We start from the raw sequence: 20,147 nt of genomic DNA on the forward strand, positions 1-20,147 counted from the left end.
CGTCACAAACGACACCGTTTTTGTCCCCCGAAGAAACTAACCCGCGCTATTTGAAAGAAAACGTTTAAATAAATAAAATAAAGTAAAAAACGAGGATCTTTCTCTCGTTCCGGAGAGAAGTAGAATAATCCAGAACCTCTCTGCTACTATAATAACCCCTTCCCTCTGCTTCCTTATTCGCCGAACACGCAAAACAACTACCAATCTTCTCTGCGCTTCGCTATTCTCATTCTCTCCACGCTTCGCGCTCTATCTTTACCTGCAATTTGCCAATTTCATTCGAGCTCGTTAACAATGGCGGATGTACAGATGGCAGACGCTGAGACATTCGCATTCCAAGCGGAGATCAACCAATTGCTGAGCCTCATCATCAACACTTTCTACTCCAACAAGGAGATCTTCCTTCGCGAACTCATCAGCAACGCTTCCGATGCATTGGATAAGATCCGATTCGAGAGCTTAACTGATAAGAGCAAGCTCGATGCTCAGCCGGAGCTCTTCATTCGTCTCGTCCCCGACAAGGCCAATAAGACTCTCTCAATCATCGATAGCGGAATTGGAATGACCAAAGCAGGTACCGTAAAATGCACTTCCAATTTTGTTCTGAATTCAGTCACGTGCTGTTTCTTTGAGTTTGATTACTGATTTGTGTGCGTGTGTGTGTAGATTTGGTGAATAATTTGGGAACAATAGCGAGGTCTGGGACGAAGGAGTTCATGGAGGCGTTGCAGGCGGGTGCTGACGTCAGCATGATTGGACAATTCGGTGTTGGGTTCTACTCTGCATACTTGGTTGCCGAGAAGGTGATTGTGACCACCAAGCATAACGATGATGAGCAGTACATTTGGGAATCACAGGCTGGTGGCTCATTCACTGTGACCAGGGATACCAGTGGGGAGCAACTCGGAAGAGGAACCAAAATCACCCTCTTCCTCAAGGAGGATCAGGTAATACAGACACCTCAGCCCCATTTTGATTTCAATTTGCTCAGAAGTTTGATATTTTTGCTGTCGTTTTCTTCTGTATTGGATATGGTTTTATTCTTTGATTGGTGTTTTTATCTATATGATATGGATATGTTTGGGTTAATAGGTTATTTGACGTGTTATATAATTCACCAATAGTAATATTTGATATGAAGTTCAATGAGTTCGAAGAACTCAAAAAATAATAATGGATAATTACGAACACGTCGAAATTGGAATCTTAGGAGTGTAAGGAACAACATAAATTATTTCTGTATGAATTTATTTAGAAACACAATTAGGTCTGCACATCAATTTGATTCATTAAGTGCGTGCTTAGTTTTTAAACTTTAGGGGAACATTTAAAATGTTTCAGGAATTTTTAAATTGAAAGTTGCTTTAATTTGAGCTTGCAACCGGAGATGATGGCTGAGTGATTGACATTGTTTTTGGTTTTAACAGCTGGAATACTTGGAGGAGAGGAGGATTAAGGATCTTGTGAAGAAGCACTCGGAATTCATTAGTTATCCCATTTATCTATGGACTGAGAAGACGACCGAGAAAGAGATCAGTGACGATGAGGACGATGAACCCAAGAAGGAGGAGGAAGGCGATGTTGAGGAAGTTGATGAAGAGAAGGAAAAGGATTCCAAGAAGAAGAAAAAGATCAAGGAGGTTTCTCACGAATGGCAACTCATCAACAAGCAGAAACCAATCTGGTTGCGCAAGCCGGAAGAGATAACCAAGGAGGAATATGCATCCTTCTACAAGAGCCTCACCAATGATTGGGAAGACCACTTAGCAGTGAAGCATTTCTCAGTTGAAGGCCAGCTTGAATTTAAGGCAATTCTCTTTGTCCCCAAGAGAGCACCCTTTGATCTGTTTGACACAAGGAAGAAGCCAAACAACATCAAGCTTTATGTCAGAAGGGTGTTCATCATGGACAACTGCGAGGAGATCATTCCAGAGTACCTTAGCTTTGTTAAGGGTGTTGTCGACTCCGATGACTTGCCACTCAACATCTCGCGTGAGACGTTGCAGCAGAACAAGATCTTGAAGGTGATCAGGAAGAACATTGTGAAGAAGTGCATTGAGATGTTCAATGAGATTGCTGAGAATAAGGATGATTACAACAAATTCTATGAGGCTTTCTCCAAGAATCTCAAGTTGGGTATCCACGAGGATAGTCAAAACAGAGCCAAATTGGCTGATTTGCTCAGATATCACTCTACAAAGAGTGGAGATGAGATGACAAGTTTGAAGGACTATGTTACTAGAATGAAGGAGGGCCAGAAGGACATTTACTACATCACTGGAGAAAGCAAGAAAGCAGTGGAGAACTCACCCTTCCTGGAGAAGCTCAAGAGAAAGGGATATGAGGTGTTGTTCATGGTGGATGCCATTGATGAATACGCTGTTGGACAATTGAAGGAGTATGAAGGTAAGAAACTGGTTTCAGCTACAAAGGAGGGATTGAAGTTGGATGATGAGACAGAGGAAGAGAAAAAGAAGAAGGAAGAAAAGAAGAAGTCATTTGAGGACCTCTGCAAAGTTATCAAGGATATATTGGGAGACAAAGTTGAGAAAGTTGTGGTGTCTGACAGGATTGTTGATTCACCTTGCTGTTTGGTCACTGGTGAGTATGGTTGGACTGCAAATATGGAGAGGATTATGAAGGCTCAGGCCTTGAGAGATAACAGCATGGCTGGCTACATGTCTAGCAAGAAGACTATGGAGATCAACCCTGACAATGGCATTATGGAAGAACTGAGGAAGAGGGCAGAAGCTGACAAGAATGACAAGTCAGTAAAGGATCTTGTGCTGCTTCTCTTTGAGACTGCTCTTTTGACTTCTGGTTTCAGCCTTGATGATCCAAACACCTTTGCTGCAAGAATCCACAGGATGTTGAAGCTGGGTTTGAGCATCGATGAGGATGAAACTGGTGGGGACGATGCTGACATCCCGCCACTGGAAGAGGATGATGCCGAGGAAAGTAAGATGGAGGAAGTCGATTGAGTGCCAAAGGGTCTGTGAATTAGGTTGATAATGGGTATTGGAGTCTTAGCCGGTCAAACTATGTTTTGTTCCTGTGTTTGTTTTAGTGTTGTAATCTTGTGATGTGAAAATGTGTTCTCATGGAGTCTGCTATTTTGTCAAATTAATATAATATACATCAATGGAAAAGAGAAAAAGCGGTTTTTCCTTCCGAATAAATATTATTGTACATCAGTATTTAGTTTGGTAAATGTTATGGCATTTAAAAGGAAAAGTATAAAAAGTAGTATCTACTTATTAAAAAAACTAAAAATTAATATTTAATTTAAAAAATATAAAAATAAATATTTTTTAAAAATAAAAATTATTACAAAAATTAAATTAGATAAAATTTAGGTACTAATTATAAGCACAATAGAATTTACCATTTAGTTTTTAGTGCCTTTAATTTGGAAAGGCAAACTTTAAGAATGAGGGGTAATAGAAGCTAAGTTGAAAAAATAAAAATAGGTTAAAAAAATACTATGGTTAATGACTTAATATATCAAAACTAAATTAAAATAATAATCTATTGACAGTTTTTTTTGTAAGTAAAAACGATTGAAGTTAGGATGTAATCACATCTTAGCTCGATTAATTTTTATGGTGTACAAAAATTTTACACAATTATTATATTGTATAAGAAATTTCTGGTAGAATTATCTAAGAAGTATAAAATGTGAAAAATAAGTGAGTATTTAAAAAAATTTATTTTCTTTTATATAGTTAATGATAATTATTTTATTTTATCTGACTAAAATAATAAAAGTTTGTGAATTTAAATATTCAATAATTATCTCATCTTTATTAAAATAAAAGAGCCATTTAAATTTAAATAAAAAATTATACAACCGATTTAAACCATTAAAAAGAGAGTCACCAAAAAAAAAACCATTAAAAAGAGGCAAAATCCTGAATAATCGGATTGGAGGCCGTTCCAGTGTGAGATCCAAAAACCGGATCCGTAACACATCATTATCATTGTTTAGAAAAGTGGTTTTACATTCACTTATCTATAAAGTGTTTTTAAAAAGCTGAAAGCATATTTCCAGCTTTGATTTGCTAAACTTAAATTTTATATTATCTTCGGCCATTTTATGTTTTAACTTTCTTTTACTGATGCCCTTAAGAGATGAAATTCAAACCTTGCTTTTAGTAATAGATCAGATTCGATCTTTTTATATTCCCTTAAAATAAATATAAGATTTAGTTTTCATGTATAATTGATCAATAAAAAATATTTTGTACCTAACTGATTACGTATTTTTAGATTATTAAAAATATTTTTCATCATGCAATGATTGTTTAAAATAGGAGATATAATTAAACGGGTAAAATATTTTATACAAAAATGAATATTATCAATTTTGTTATCCTGAAAAATAAATTAAAAAAATTTTGAACTAGATTCAATCTTATATTGCCTCAGAATGAGCATAAGTTTTAAGATCAATCAATCTAACAGTATTTTATATATATTTTATTGCATATTTTGATGTTAATAAAAATAATTATCATTTTAAATTTATTATATAAATAAAATTTTTGTTAACATGTGTCTTTAAAGTTATTATTAATAGAAGCTTTTGATTTTTTTTAATAAATACAAAATAAATATATTTAAAATTTAAATTTTTTTGTATTTTTAATAAAAAAATTTCAATGTATAATTTTAACATATATTTTTTGGATATAACTAATGATCATTCAAACTAATGAATATAACTAAATAAATATATAAAATATTTTATACAAAATACAATCAGTGAAATAAAATTAACTACAATTAATTTTGTTACCCTAAAAGTTAAATAAAAATTCTGAACAATAAATAATGATACAGATCCCAAATTTCCAATATGACCATGTGAGGTAGCACTGTATAAGATAGATTCCAAAGTCAATTAGTCATATTTGACTTTATAAGGTGTGTGTAATTCAAGTATTATTTTGTTATAAATATTCTATTTTCATGGGAATCAAAGATAATGAAGGAGAAGGTGGGAATTAAAATGATGGTATTTTAATTTCTAGGAATCAAACTTACTTAAAAATATCTTTTCAAACTTTGAACCAAACATAGAAACATAATATTCCTATCTTAACATTCCTAGAAATTATTTATAATTCCTTCAATCACACACACCCATAGTGTTTTCAAAAAAGACTAGTTATCTTATAATGAGTTACTCAAATAGCATAGTTTTTCTGTACATAATTAAGAAGTCGTAGATTTAAATTTTCTATCTCTGATAAAAAAAACACTAATTACCCTCCTCAATTAAAAAAAAGACTAATTATCCTTCTCAATTTAATTTTAAATTTAAAATTTGAAATTTAAAATCAAATAAAACGGAACAGAATCTACCCACAACAAACAAAAAGAAACAGAAATATGTGGATACGTATCAAAATCAGAACAAAATAAAAATAAAAAATCAAACGGAGATAGACTTTATCTATATATAATGTTAAGCCGTGCAAGTTTTTTTTTTATCAATCCAAGTCCTTAAGCTTCTGTGCAGTTTGCGTCTCTCTTGATATCTGAGAATAACATAACTTGAGTCTGAGATATGGGTGACATTGATGGATGGGCAAACATTCACCATGACATCTTAAAGGAAATTGCGAAGCACTTCTATTCATACGATGATTTCATCCAACTACGTTTAGTTTGCAAGCAATGGAGCTTGAAACTTCCAGAGATCTCCAGCAAGATTTTGTGGCTGCTGGTACCTGAATCTTTCAGTGATTATTTTTCTGAGGACGACGAGGGAGGCTACCATCTCATGCAACGAATTGCTGATGAAGTACGACTTGATATTCAGTCTCTTGATGAGGCCAAGATCCACCATCTCAACCTAGCAGAGATGCAGAACAAATTGATCCGTGGTTCTTTTGGTGAATGGTTGATCGTCCTAGATATATATCAAGGTTCGATGTGTATGTTAAATGCATTTACAAAGGTCCGTTTAGATCTTCCTCCAGTATCAACTTTTCCGGATATAATTGACTACAATCCTAACAATTATGGCTTGGAATATACTGTTCGGGATTTGGGTGATGACGATATGGATGATTACCACGAACCTTACATAAATTGTATTCATGTTTGGAAGGTTATTATAAATTCATGTCCTATCAATGACAATGAAGATTTTATGGCAGTGGCTATATACGGACCTCGTCGTACATTAGCCTTTTACAAACCAAATGATAAGAGATGGTTAGATCTTTCAACTAGAAAACAGGCGTTTGATGATGTCATATTTTTTGGAGAGAAGATATATGCAGTAGAAGAAGGTGGCCAGCTATACGAATTTGATACAAACACAAAGTCAGGGCCTGCAGGTGGTATTCATGAAGCCAAACCTCCCTCTGATGCTGCGGTGGGTCCTTACCAGCTTAAATATTTGGTTGGGTGCGCCAATGGAAGTTTATTGATGCTGGTGAGACATTTTACTAATGGTGAATCTCGTACTTACAAATTTGATATCTATGAATTGAAGAAGAATGCAAAAGAATGGTCCAGACTAGATAGTTTGGAAAATTACATAGTGATGATTGGATTCAACTCTTCTGTTCAAATACTGCCTGCAAGTATTCAAACCAAAGGAAATCAAATCTACTTTACAGATAACCTACTAGATTTGCAATCATGGGACTATGCCGAACATCAAGATATTGGCATCTTCGACTTGGACGATGGAAGTTATCAAAGAGTATTGTCCGATGTAAAGTTCATGTGTCCTCCTGTCTGGTGTTATTCTAGCTCATTACTTTAGTGTTTTTTTTTTTAAGATTATTTGCAAAGTGTTTGTTCGTGTTTATCTCCATTTTGTTATTATTCAGTACTGCTATTTGGATGAATATTATTCAAATTTATTTATAGATGAATATTCAAATTTATTTATAATAAAATATTAAATTTTTTTTGTCAGATATCAAATGCATATTTCTCTCCGTGACGGCGGTTTATAAAATTTGTGTATACGTAATATAATTCATACTATTTTATTAGTGAAGTCCATGGTAAAATTTGGGAATTGAAATCACTAATAATAACATAATAGATTCACATATAAATTAATCAAACTATTGAAAAAATTCAAGAAATTACTACTATATATACAAATAATATATTATAAATAGCAATGTTAAAAACTTTATTTATAACGATAATTGAGAATTAAGGAATATGAGCACACAAATTTTTAATAAATAGGGCCTTGCATGATGTAAATAATCGTTTAAAAGAAATAATACAGTTGAATAAATATATAATATAGTTCGTGTTAGATTATAAATTATAAATAGATGGATAGTGGTTAGATAGTTGTTTCTGGTTAATTTAATTTAATTTTTTTCATCAAAAATTGAAATTTAAAATAAAATAGAACTAAAGTAATCTACTCATAAGATAAAATAAAACATAAGATAATTTTAATTGAATTAGATTTTTTATATTTTTAATAAATTAATTTAAAGTATTTTAAGTTTTTTGGAATCAAATTTATCGTATAAAATTAACTATGTCTGATATTAGTCTTTTAATTTTTTTTAATTGATCTAATATAATTTTAAATGATTAAACATCTGGTTTTGCAATGATTTGGGTAAATACTTAGGAATTAATATCGACTATGCCAGAGCTTTTAGAAAGATGGCTCAGGAGGTTATTGAAAAAATTTCGAGAAAGCTCTCCAGTTGGAAAGGATGCCTACTGAATAAGGCAGGGAGGCTTTGTCTGGTTAAATCGGTTATGACCTCTATCCCGGTTTATGGAATGTAAATTTCTCTTCTCTCGAATTATGCATGTAATAAAATTGATTCCTTGATGAGAAAATTCTTATGGAAAGATCAAGCGACTGGCAAAGGGCTGCCTCTGGTCAAGTGGGAGGTCGCCAAAACTCCTAAAAGGGCAGGATGATTGGGTATTAGGGATACTTCCTGTGCTAACATGGCGCTTATGGGAAAGTTAGTATGGGATTGTCTAAATAATAGTGAGAAGTTGTGGGTGTAGGTTCTGAAGCATAAATATCTCAGGAATCAATCTGGTATAAACGAAAACAGTAGAAATTCTTCATCGGCTACTTGGAAGAACATTGTTAGTGCCTATGAGCATCTCAAGGAAGGGCTTCATTGGAATATTGGGGATGCCCACAAATCAGTTTGGTATGATGAGTGGACTCCTTTTGATAAGCTTTGCAACCTTGTTCCTTATATACATATTTCTGAATCAGATTTCATAGTGGCTGACTTGTGAAAAGGGGTGTCTTGGGAGGTTGATAGTCTTACCACGCCCATTTCGTATGAGATTAAGCAGTTTATTTGTGGTCTGAGATATCTTAGTTCGATTGAGTTTATTATAATAGTATTAACATATTCCTCCTTTGGCACAAGATGGGTAAAATATATATCACTTTTGAGAATAGTGTGCGAACTTGCACTATCCGCAAGGCATACATCTTCATTACATATCCTTGCCATTCTTCAAAAACAAATAATAATAAAATGAGTAGTATGCACAGTTAAATTGAGTATTTGATCAGAATTATTTTTCTAAGAAACACTGTACATAAAATAATGTCATATACTAAAATTTTATTTTAAAATTTGACACATTTAATAATTTCAAAATTCATATTAATATTTCATTATTTATGTACATCACATTTGAAACTTAAATACATAGAAAATAAAACTTAACAATAAGTTCTTTACATTATTTATTTACATATACTTCACAATCCCACATATTAAACTATTCCATCATTGATCAAATGACCAATATTTCCTTCAGGGTCCTCAAAGAAATCAGATACATCATAATGAGTGGTGGAGTTCTCAGCATCATTTGAAACAAAATTTGTTTCCTTTCCTTTGTCGTTCTTTTTCAAAGATGCCTGGTAAAGATCGACTAGGTGCCTTGGGGTACGACAGGTACGTGACCAATGGCCCTTTCCACCACAGCGGAAACACTTCTCCTCGGTTGATTTATTCTGCCCGATATTCCTTTCTTTGTCCCACTTCCGGTGAGATCCTCTCTTTTGAACATAATTCTTTTTCCTTCCATAATTTTTCTTGTTATTAAAAGCTTGCCATTTACCTCTTCTGGAGTAATGATTTGCCGCATTTACTTCAGGAAATGGGGCGGCGCCAGCTGGGCGCGCTTCATGATTTTTCAATAACAACTCATTGTTGCGTTCGGCAACAAGAAGGCAAGAAATTAACTCAGAATATTTTTTAAACCCTTTTTCTCGATACTGCTGCTGCAGAAGCACATTCGAGGCATGGAAGGTTGAGAAAGTTTTCTCCAACATATCATGATCAGTTATTTTTTCCCCACACAATTTCATTCGTGAGGTGATTCGAAACATTGCAGAATTATATTCATTTATAGATTTAAAATCTTGTAAACGCAAATGCGTCCATTCATACCGGGCTTGAGGAAGTATCACCGTTTTCTGATGATTGTACCTTTCTTCAAGGTCTTTCCAAAGATCTGCAGGATCTTTTAATGTGAGATATTCATTTTTCAATCCTTCGTCAAGATGACGACGGAGAAAAATCATGGCTTTAGCTTTATCCTTCTGGGATGCATTATTCTCAGCTTTAATGGTATCTCCAAGATCCATTGAATCAAGATGGATTTCAGCATCTAATATCCATGATAAATAATTGTTTCCAAATATATCAAGAGCATTGAATTCAAGATGAGAGAGCTTCGACATAATGAAAATATTACCTGAGTCTTCCTAAAAATTTGATCAGAGTCTCGTGCTGATAACGTGTTGTAAAATAAATAAAAGATATAAAATAGAGATGTATAAATAGAAGACTTTATTATTAATATAATTAGCTCAATAATTATTATATATATATAATAATATTATATGTTGTATTGTGTATATATATACAAAGATAAGAAAAGTATTAAAAATAAAGAGAGAGAGATTTGCATTTGATACTATCTCAATATAATAAAGATGGTTAATATTGCTATTAATATTATATGTAAAGAGTAATAGAAAATAGAATTTAAAATACTTATAAAATAAAAGAAGAGAAAGAATTGTAATAGTAATATAAGAAGAAGGGTATTTGATTGCAACATAAAAGAGAGAAGTATTCGTAAGAAGAGAGAGAGAGTATATTAGCTTTCTTTTTATTGCTGTGTATGTTTCTCTGAGGCAAAAGCCTCTATTTATAAGCTTTTGTGATGGTAGTTTGTCAAACTACATTAAATAAGATTCTTCTTCAAAACTTTGAGCCTTGTGGGGAAATGGTCATCCACCTAGGCTTTCTTATCGTAACAACCAACAACATTTTTTAACCTTAATTAGTTATACTCTGTTGGTAATTTGGTAGTTAGTTGCCTTTTTCTTTCCTAATGTATATATATCTAAACTGTACATGATAGATGATGAATGAGAATTATTTTTCACCTCTTCTCTTTAATCTAATAAGAGTTTGCTTAACTTCAGTAAAATATACTTTGATAATGGAGGTAATTTTTCAAGAATTTTGTATAATAATATTAATGTTTAAAAATTACACAAGGCAGAAAAATAAAATAAAAAGTTTTATTTTTTATTAATGATCATTATAAAAATGTCTAAGATATTCACCATGTTGACATTAAATGTTGTTTTATCATCTTCTATCATTTCATCATTTAATGTTATCTGCAACTATATATTTTCTTCCTTTCTCTTATTTTCAATTTTTAATAATAATGCTTTATAATTAGGTCTAAGGTGTTGCACGATAACACCCTAGCTCAAGTTTTCATTTTCAACGGACAAAGAAAAATGTTGTTGTTATTTATAACAGTACACTACATTAAATGTTTCAAAATTTAGTTGAAAAAAAACAAAAGAAAAACTTTAATAAAAATTAAAAAATTGAAAAAGTTTTGTTGATTGAAAAAAAGAGAAGAAAAAAATATATATAAGAATATTAATTACCTCCAATTCATGAATAGTAAGTTCCTTTGTATTATAAATCCGATTGCTGACAGAATTTGCAAATAGACTATATTATACTTAGTTTATAATTTATTTTTTTAAAAATTTAAATCAATTTAATTCAATATATTTTGTATGTACTCTTTTTGAGTACTAATTCAAATGACTTGTTTTTAGAAAAATAATGTACTTATTTAAAATAAATAATTTTAAATTACTAATTTCTTATTAAAATTAAAATTAATATTATTGTATAAAATTAAATTATATTAGAGAGATCGTTTATAAAAATATTTAATTTTTAAAAATTAAATTAATTTAATAATAAAAATTAAATTAATATTATTTTAATGATAATTTTTTTTATAATAATACACCTATGTCACTTATACAAATTATGAATTATCTCTATTCATATATGGGATGGTGGCGTAGTATGATCTTCCACCGGGAGCACCTTTCTTGCACTACCCGTTCATGCTCCGTAAAAAAAACCTAAAAATGTAAATAAGGATGTGACCAACGACTTTTATCTCTGACAGGCCGATTAGCTAATTTATGGCATTCACACATAATAAAACTAAAAGAGTATATAAAGAGTACATAAAAATAAAGAATATTTTGTTATGTATTTTTTGATTAATTGAATTATAAAAGTAAAATTAAATATATATAGAATATTATTTATAAAAAATAAAAATAAAGATAAGATAAAAGGATAAGATAAAATGATAAAAATTAAAATTAAAACTGAATTTTTATATATTTTATTAGACTGAAATTATAAATTATAAAATTTTTTTATTGTCATAATAGACTAAGATAGAAAAATAGTTTAATAACACGTGCATCATCAAGACCAAAAAGCAAACAAAAAGGCTCTTGAGAGAATATTTTGTACTCCCTAACAATAGCACTAAGATATTTTACATGCACTTGAAGTGAATAAAAATTGTTAATGCATGGATAAAAATACAAAATTTAAGTATAAATTAATTAGACGTGTTTAAAATATTTATATGCAAATGAATAGTTAAGACTTATATAATGTGTACACCAAAATATAAAATGATTATGTAATTATTATTTAAAAAATATTATGTGTACACCAAAATATAATCACTAAATTAGCGATTATATATTTTTATGTATATTAATTGACACCTTTTTTTAATTAAATAATGTCACTAGAATAATCAAACTTAACCTAGTAAAATAATCAAAGCTATAATATTAATAGATAAATATTCAAACTTATTTATAATAATAATAGTATATTAATTTTTTTTATCAGATATCAAATACATATTTCTATATATGATAATTGATAAATAATTATTTTTGTGTAAACATAACCTAATTAATATTATTGTATTAGTGAAGCCTATGAAAGAAGTTGAAAAATCAATTTTATTTGAATTTCCAAACAATTAATTTTATATATAGGTATTAATTAAAGAATAAGAATCTATATATAAAGGGATCAAATTCGTGAGTCATGCCATAAAATTATGCGAAAGGGTGATAGAAAAGAGGCTTAACAAGTGACACAAATAACAGAGAATCAATTTGATTTTATGCCAGACAGATCCACGCACCACTGAAGCTATATACCTGTTAAGAAAGATGATAGAGAAGTATTGTAGTAATAAAAGAGATCTACTTATAGTGTTTATTGATTTAAAAAAAGCTTACGATAAGATGCCAAGGGAGGTCTTATGGAAGGTTTTGGGAAGGAAGAGAGTAAGAGTTGCATATATTCGTACAACTAAAAACATGTATGCTGGGGCTACAACTAGTGTGAAAACTCAAGCTGATTTGGCAGAAGAGTTTCTTATTGGTATATGATTACACCAAGGATCATCCTTAAATTCATACCTTTTTACATTAGTCTTGTAAATATTCACAGAGCATATTAAAGAGCCTGTGCCATGGTGCATGCTTTTTGCTGATGATATCGTCCTTATGGGGGAGTAAAGGGAATACCTAAATAAGAAGTTGGATTTATGGAGAGAAGCTCTAAAAGTGTATGGTTTGCGCATAAACCGTAGCAATATGGAATATACTGAATGTAAGTTCGACCGTCGAAGGAAAAACCCTAATACAGAGGTGAAGATTAGAGAAAACATCCTACAAAAAGATAAAAGTTTTAAATATCTGAGTGCATCATACATGATAATTAAGAGATTGAACATTATGTAAATCATAAGATCTAAGCAGGTTAGTCAAAATGGGGGGTGCGTCTGATTTTATATGTCACAAAAAAGTGTTTTTAAAACTTAAAGGTAAATTCTAATGCACTGCTATCAGTCCGACTATGCTTTATGGTGTAGAGTGTTGGGCGGTCAAAGGAGAGCACGAGCATAAGTTAAGTGTGACAGAGATGAAGGTGATGAGATGAATGAGTGGTCATACACGATTAAATAAAATAAGGAACGAATATATGAGAGAGAGAGTTGGAGTAGTATCTATTGTGAAAAAAGATTGTATAATCGCATCTCAGATGGTTTGAACATGTGAGAAGAAGACGCACAGAGCACCCAGTCAAGAGAGTGGATGTGATGGAAGATGGACAAGGGGTGAAAAACAAAGGAAGATCTAGGAAGATCATACATGAGGTTGTCAATCGAGATCTACATGTAAATGGTCTCTCTATAGGCATGATATATGATAGAGCTCAATGGCGTCGTTTGATCCATAGTTGTCAGGATCGAACCGGTGATCGAATCGGTCAAGCTACTGGTTTATTGGTTTATTAGTTCAACCGATAAATCACTAGTTGAACCGGTAAACCCGGTATGACGTAAACAAAAATATAAAATAATAAAAAACTTAAAATTAAAATTTGAAATACATATCTTCACTAATATTTTATGAAAAATTAAGTCTTAAATTCTAAAAATAACTAATAAAAAATATAAAATTTGTCACTAATACTACAATAATATCTTAATTTGACACAATAAAAGTAACAATTAATTCACAAAGCCTATCATCTAATTATAATATCTGTAGATTTTAACACTAGTATAAAAACAAATAACCTTAATTACAATAATAGCATTGAAATCGATCCAAGCAAATTAATAAATTTTTAGTGAAATATATATTTATATTAATAATAGCACATAATTAAAATATAATTAATTCAAAAAATAGAGAATACAAAATTAAATTAAATTAAATATCTATAAAATTATGTAATTGAATGTATACTATATAATTACTATTTGTCTTATATAATAACAAGAAGCATGATGGTTGAGTGGCAAAGGGAGAATGTTGGTCCGAACCTTGGCTTCGGCATTTTGAAAAATTTTCAAAACAGACCAGTTCAGTTAGACTGGTTTACACCGGTTCTCACGGATTTTGACCGATTCTTATTAGTTCACACCGGTTCTCTTCCTTGAATGGTCCAAAAAATAAACCAAACCAGCTTAAGGTACGATTTACCAATTTTTTTGTCAAATCGAGCGGCCCAATTTAATTTTTATAACTATGGTTTAATCCATATAGTCGATCACATCTAATGGGACAAGACTTTGTTATTTTTTTATAAGTATTAATTAAATTATCAAGTCTTGCTAACAAATGTTTTAAAAATACTAGTTAATGATATTATATTAAAAAATTTGTAGAAAATACATAGTAAATTATTAGAACACTCTTTAACTTAAATACAAGTATTATAAATAAGAGGAAGAAGTGATTCGTCGGTAGATATGGCGCCAGAATGACAAAAATGGTTCAGTAGGATGAAACCCTTTTGAGATTCAAAGGGTCTTATGGTGTGCAAACTGCAAACATATCACTTATGTGGTTCTACATTTTAGTGATGACAATCAAATAGATAAAGAAAGTAATCGAGGAAACAAAATACATCAAATTAAACCTTGCAAGTAGATATTTGATGTTTGGTTAATCATAATATAATACATACATACATCTTAAGTACTGTACAAGTGTACAGACCCTACACAAAACTAGGAAAACTATACACTCATTATTATTTCCCTTTTACAACATTGTAATGGTAATTGATATATACAAAGAACACCAGAATGAATGAAGGAAACTAAGGCTTTGCTTAGCCAAGATGCTGTGCAGATAGCAATTACAAATCACAGTAGGACATTATACTAGGCTGTGACTTGTGCCTTTCAGCTTGTTTCCTTTCCAAGGAATCTTGCATAATCATGCAAAATTGTGAACCTCCGATGAGGTGTTTTCCCTTTCCAACACCAATCTAGGTAGCAGCACTCTTCAACTGATCATCCTGAAGTATATCTGCATTGATGTAGTCATCTGTATCAAGTTCAACCTCGTATGTTGAAAGAACCTTCCTCTGCATGAATTACAACAACATGCGCAGTTGTAAGGAAGCTGACCAACAAACATGTTAAACTATTTTCAATTATTAATAACTATTTCTCAATTCAACTAATTTCATCTAGACTTTTCTTTTCTCCAACTATATCTCTTGTTTCATTTGATGACATATATCCTTATTACAGGTCCAGTAAAGACATGTAATCATTTTATTTTTCAAAGATATGGCAAGCCAGAGATTCAGTAGCATGAATACTTACATGGTCCTCAAAATCTGGGCTAGTTAAATTGACAGAGAGATTTCTCATCAACAACAGGACCTAAATAGAGCCAAGGTCATAGAAAGAATAGATTTGTCAGAACTGTTAAATCATAAATTCATTTATACAGTTGCTGAGCAGAATAGGATAGACTAGACTGAGAGAAGTAGAGAACATAAACATACCGTCTCAACATCTATACGGTCCATGTTTTTCAGTTTGTGCAAATGATCAGTTGTATTTGGATCAAATACACTGCCAATGAAGCTGTATACTTGAGTGAAATCGGGAAGCACTGCATTAGAAGAGTGCGGAAATTCATTATAATGGCAGTTAATCTATGTAGAACGTAGACAGCATAAAATAAATGAGTAACGATACAACAAAAGACAAACTTCAATGAGAGAGAGAGAGAGAGAGAGAGAGAGAGAGAGAGAGAATTAATCAAGGAACAAGAGCACATAAATTTTCAAATAGGATCTTGCATGTTGAGCAAAGTGGAACTTACATATACGCTTAAACATAACATTATCTGCCTCCATCAATACAAACTATATTTTTAAAGCCTTGATAATTGTAAACGAAAACCAAAAAACATTACCTCTTAGTGGAAAGCTACTATTCCCCTGTCCATTGGATTCATCACCTGGCTGCACTCTGGGGGTACTCTCACTGCTACCGGAAGGGTCGTTCACTTTTGGTACTGCAAAACAAGTTTGATAGGGGAAAACAAAATATTGTTACTGTCTCTCTTTTTTTTCCCCCCTGATAATGAGTAATTGAGTATCATAGTTTATAAACAAAATTTTCAGAAAATTTTGTCAAAGAATATATAAACAAAAATTTATATACAAAAAACTGTAGTATTTAATACCATGCAGTAAATTAGTGGTTTGCAAGGTGGAGTTTGACCATGAAGGCACCACAGTGTTCATAATAGGAGTTTTAAGCATTGTGGAGGGGTCATGTTTCAGGACATATCCGGACTCAAGTAAAGCAGATGAAGATTGAAAAGATTCTGATAGCTGTGAGAGTAAAGGAGCTGCATTAAACAATTACAGATTATTAAATATAATATAGCATTAAATTATGAGTTTACAGCACAAACACAGCATACACACAAACAAACATATAGTGAATGATGATGACCATTTTTGGAAGCCTTTTGAGGATAAGGATGGGCAGCTTTTCTTTTCGGCCTGGGTGGAGGAAGATGCTCACTTGTCCCACTCTTCTGAACTTTTATGAAGTATTTCTGTGCATGACTACGAATCTACAAAGTCAACAGATATTACGTTTTGAATTAAATTATCCATATAACAATGAACAAGCCTCAACAACTCATAAACATCTACAGTACATGCATACAAATGTTTCCCACTGGTTAAGCTGTTGACACTCAACCAGCAAACGGCATGAAATACGTTCAAATATATTCCCCAGAAAAGATGTTTCTTCTAAGTTATATAAAAAAAAAAGTTTTCTTCCGCCAATGTATTGATGTTTCTGTAACCAACTAACCACATTCCAAGATATTATGAGAAGTTTCTTCCAATATACATTTTTCATGTGACGAGTTACTCATTTGAATGCAAAACCTAGACTAGAAACATGAAATATTTAAGAGAAACATTTCTGAAGAAGACACGTTTTTGTTTTCCTTTAGTTTGGAATAACCTGTATAACTGTCTTTGATCCAACAAATGCTCCAATCTTTTTCCAGTCACGATCAAACCTGGAAGCAGAAAGAAAAGATCAAAATATCAGGACGCTGCGAGACAATGACACCAAGCTTGAGAAAGCAAACGAAGAAACTCACTATGATTTAACTTGAAACACAATATTTTTCATGTAAGGCAAGCAATTAATGAAGCTTTCTACTTCTACCAATACATTGCAAGCAATATAAAATTTCAAATATCAAAATATATAATAATTGGAGAAGAATGTCCATATTTTTAAGGTTATGTGGTGTCACTAAACTTGCCACTGGAAAGAATTAGCTACTTCTCTTTAGTGCCTTGCTAATAGATGTTTCTACGAAAGTCCAATAACTGCTATGCAAAGAGCTATGCATCTGCTTAGCAATTTTTTGGCAACTTTGTAACTTGGCATACTCATTCCTTTGTTTCCCGTCTCTTTTCTTAATGGGAAATTCTTATCCTACTCCTAGTAATTTTTTTCTTATACTTCAAAACAGTAATACTTCCCTTAATACAACCACGTAAAATGAAAGGCATCATAGAATTGAACACCAAAAAGAAGTAACCAAGTCAACAACCCAAAATGCTTAAGTGTAGCTAGTGGAAAAGCTTAAGCACAGCTCAAAAGAACAGAGGCACAAATTTGATGAACCCAAGATCTTAACTCAGCTAAAAAATGAAACTTCACCATACTCCATTTGTTCATTTTCCAACATTTTCAGTTCACCCACTAATCAAATCAACCCTAAAATTTCCCCCAACCTAAAAACCCTAAAGTCTACACCTTAGCAAACAAAATATTCACATGAATTTTACACACCACACTAGAACTAACCAATGTCTCATACTCACCTAAAAACAGTCAAATTCATCGATTACATTTTTCCATAATCAAAATCAATAGAACAAAATAAAGCTAAAAATAGCAACAAAAAACAAAGGGGAAAACAAGGAAACTTTACTTACAGTTGAAGAGCTTCGAGGAACTTGTCGTGTTCGGGTTCAGTCCAATTCTCCCTGGACTTAGTGATAGTGTATGGCTTTCGGATTTTCTTTGCGGCGTCCTCCGCGGAGTTAGGGGCGGATACAGCGGTGGCGGCGGCAGTGACGGAGGCAAAGGGGGCGAGGCCGGGAAGAGCGGCGCCGGTGGGGTCCAAATAGAAGCCCTCCGGCGGGTTCGGGTTTTTGGATACCATCGAATTGGAATTGGAATTGGATTTCACGAATCACACAAATTTTTGGAGAGAAATTCGCGGTTCTAAATTCTAATTTCTAATAGCTGCGGCGAATTACAACTTGTCTTATTAGGTTAAAGGTTGTGGCTTGTTTTTGAAAAATTAAAAATTAAAAAAACTTAATTGTGGATAAATCGATTTTTTATTTTTCCTAGTCATTTCAAATTAAGAGTAAAGACACAACATACAAGGATATTGAAAATTAAAAAAAAATGTATTACTATAAAACTTTTGTTATTATCAAATTTCAATTTAGAACACGGTTGTAAGTTGTAATATTTTATTGGGTGACACTTTATTGTATATTTTACTAATAAGAATCTTCTATAAGTTGTTTAAGTACCAAGGGAACAAAATTTTGAGAAAAATATTACTACAAAAATTAACTATGATGATGGGACATGGGATAATTTAAGATTTTATAAAACTATTTTTTGAGTGTTGATTTTTCAACATAAAACCTTTTTTTTAGGTATTAGTCCTTTGTAGGGGTGGCAAACGGGCCTAAACCCGCCGGGTCGGCCCGCGTAACCCGCCAAAAAAGGCGGGCTGGGCTGGAAAATCGGGACCGCCAAATAGCAAAAGCCCGCCTAACTCTGATCGTTTAAACCGCGGGTTTTGGCGGGCTTTGGCGGGGCGGGGCGGGCTTCCCCGCCGGGCTAAGGTTTTTATTAGTGAGGGGGTATTTTTGCAATTTTTTTGTCAATACCTAACTTCTCCTAACCTAACTTACAAGAGTATGAAGATAAAAATTGAGTGTTTTGAATTATGTTTATGTTATTTTGGAGACAATATTTATAATTATGTTTTGGATTATATTTATTTTGCTTTGGAGAGAATATTTATACTTATATTTTGAATGAAAATTTAGTTTATAATTATATTTATTAGATATTTATAATTACAAAGACTTTAATGTTTGTGAATATAAAAAATATAATTTTTTATGCCATTAGAAATTATAAATTTATTAATATGATTGTGAAATTATATATATTACTTAGTAGTTAATAGTAAAAAAAAAAAAAAAAAGAGAAGCTTTGGCGGGCTTAGCCCGCCAGCCCGCCAGCCCGCAGTTAAGCGGGGCGGGCTAGGATTCTAGGACCGCCTCACTAGGCGAGGCGGGCCAGCCCGCCAAAAGGCGGGCTTCTGGCGGGGCGGGGCGGGCTTCCCCGCTTGCCACCCCTAGTCCTTTGAAACTCATAATAGTCAATTGGGTAATCCGATTTATTTGTGTTATTAAGAATTTCCTTTATTTATTTTTTTGGGTCCATGGAGAGGTTGTGGGCTTGTGCCTATGTGACTATGTGAGCTATGAGAGCATTGCCAAAATTAGTTAACTTATCTTATTTGATTTTAATTTTATTCCTATGTTTTTTCATATTTTTATGGTTGTATTTGCCTGAATAATTAGAAGCCTTAACTAATTTGAGTTTCATTGAATAACTATACAATAAAATTATCTCTTCGTATTTATGTTTCTCTTGTACAATATTTTTCCTTTTCTCTTGGTAGAATTTTAAGCCGAATAAGTGAATAACAAAGACTTTGATACCTGCAAATGTTTGCTAAATCGTAACATTCACCTCATTCATATTTAAGAGTAAATGACGAGTTAATTGAGTTGATCAAAGATTTAACCTTGATTAAA

General features: G+C 32.1%; 3 protein-coding genes across 3 annotated transcripts; 2 read left to right on the forward strand and 1 right to left on the reverse strand.

Annotated features, from left to right (window-relative positions):
• The first annotated feature begins 130 nt into the window (after nt 1-130).
• On the forward strand, nt 131-3,179 carry LOC130983068 (heat shock protein 83). The gene is made up of 3 exons (XM_057907242.1): nt 131-574; nt 667-947; nt 1,428-3,179. The coding sequence occupies exons 1-3, from the start codon at nt 295-297 to the stop codon at nt 2,979-2,981; spliced, it is 2,115 nt and encodes a 704-aa protein (XP_057763225.1). The 5' UTR covers nt 131-294; the 3' UTR covers nt 2,982-3,179.
• Nucleotides 3,180-5,572: 2,393 nt separating this feature from the next.
• On the forward strand, nt 5,573-6,784 carry LOC130981540 (putative F-box protein At5g55150). Its single transcript, XM_057905125.1, has one exon. It carries the CDS (start codon nt 5,573-5,575, stop codon nt 6,782-6,784), a length of 1,212 nt encoding a protein of 403 aa, XP_057761108.1.
• An 8,048-nt stretch (nt 6,785-14,832) lies between these two features.
• On the reverse strand, nt 14,833-18,580 carry LOC130979123 (protein REVEILLE 6-like). Its single transcript, XM_057902487.1, has 8 exons — nt 18,228-18,580; nt 17,236-17,293; nt 16,708-16,831; nt 16,433-16,600; nt 16,160-16,261; nt 15,744-15,853; nt 15,559-15,618; nt 14,833-15,314 (listed from the first exon to the last, which is right to left on the reverse strand). Exons 1-8 carry the CDS (start codon nt 18,455-18,457, stop codon nt 15,216-15,218), a joined length of 951 nt encoding a protein of 316 aa, XP_057758470.1. The 5' UTR covers nt 18,458-18,580; the 3' UTR covers nt 14,833-15,215.
• Between the last annotated feature and the right edge of the window lie 1,567 nt (nt 18,581-20,147).

Source organism: Arachis stenosperma, chromosome 5 (genome assembly GCF_014773155.1).
Source record: "Arachis stenosperma cultivar V10309 chromosome 5, arast.V10309.gnm1.PFL2, whole genome shotgun sequence".
NCBI classification, from domain to species: Eukaryota; Viridiplantae; Streptophyta; class Magnoliopsida; order Fabales; family Fabaceae; genus Arachis; species Arachis stenosperma.

Bases quoted from the DNA above. Each gene is read 5' to 3' on its own strand.
- LOC130983068 (XM_057907242.1), top strand. From the start codon at position 295: ATGGCGGATGTACAGATGGCAGACGCTGAGACATTCGCATTCCAAGCG. The intron at 575-666 runs GTACCGTAAAAT...GTGTGTGTGTAG, and splicing joins AATTGGAATGACCAAAGCAG to ATTTGGTGAATAATTTGGGA. The intron at 948-1,427 runs GTAATACAGACA...TGGTTTTAACAG, and splicing joins TCTTCCTCAAGGAGGATCAG to CTGGAATACTTGGAGGAGAG.
- LOC130981540 (XM_057905125.1), top strand. From the start codon at position 5,573: ATGGGTGACATTGATGGATGGGCAAACATTCACCATGACATCTTAAAG.
- LOC130979123 (XM_057902487.1), bottom strand. From the start codon at position 18,457: ATGGTATCCAAAAACCCGAACCCGCCGGAGGGCTTCTATTTGGACCCC. The intron at 16,601-16,707 runs GTCATCATCATT...TGTTTAATGCAG, and splicing joins TCAAAAGGCTTCCAAAAATG to CTCCTTTACTCTCACAGCTA. The intron at 16,262-16,432 runs GTATTAAATACT...CTTGTTTTGCAG, and splicing joins AACCACTAATTTACTGCATG to TACCAAAAGTGAACGACCCT.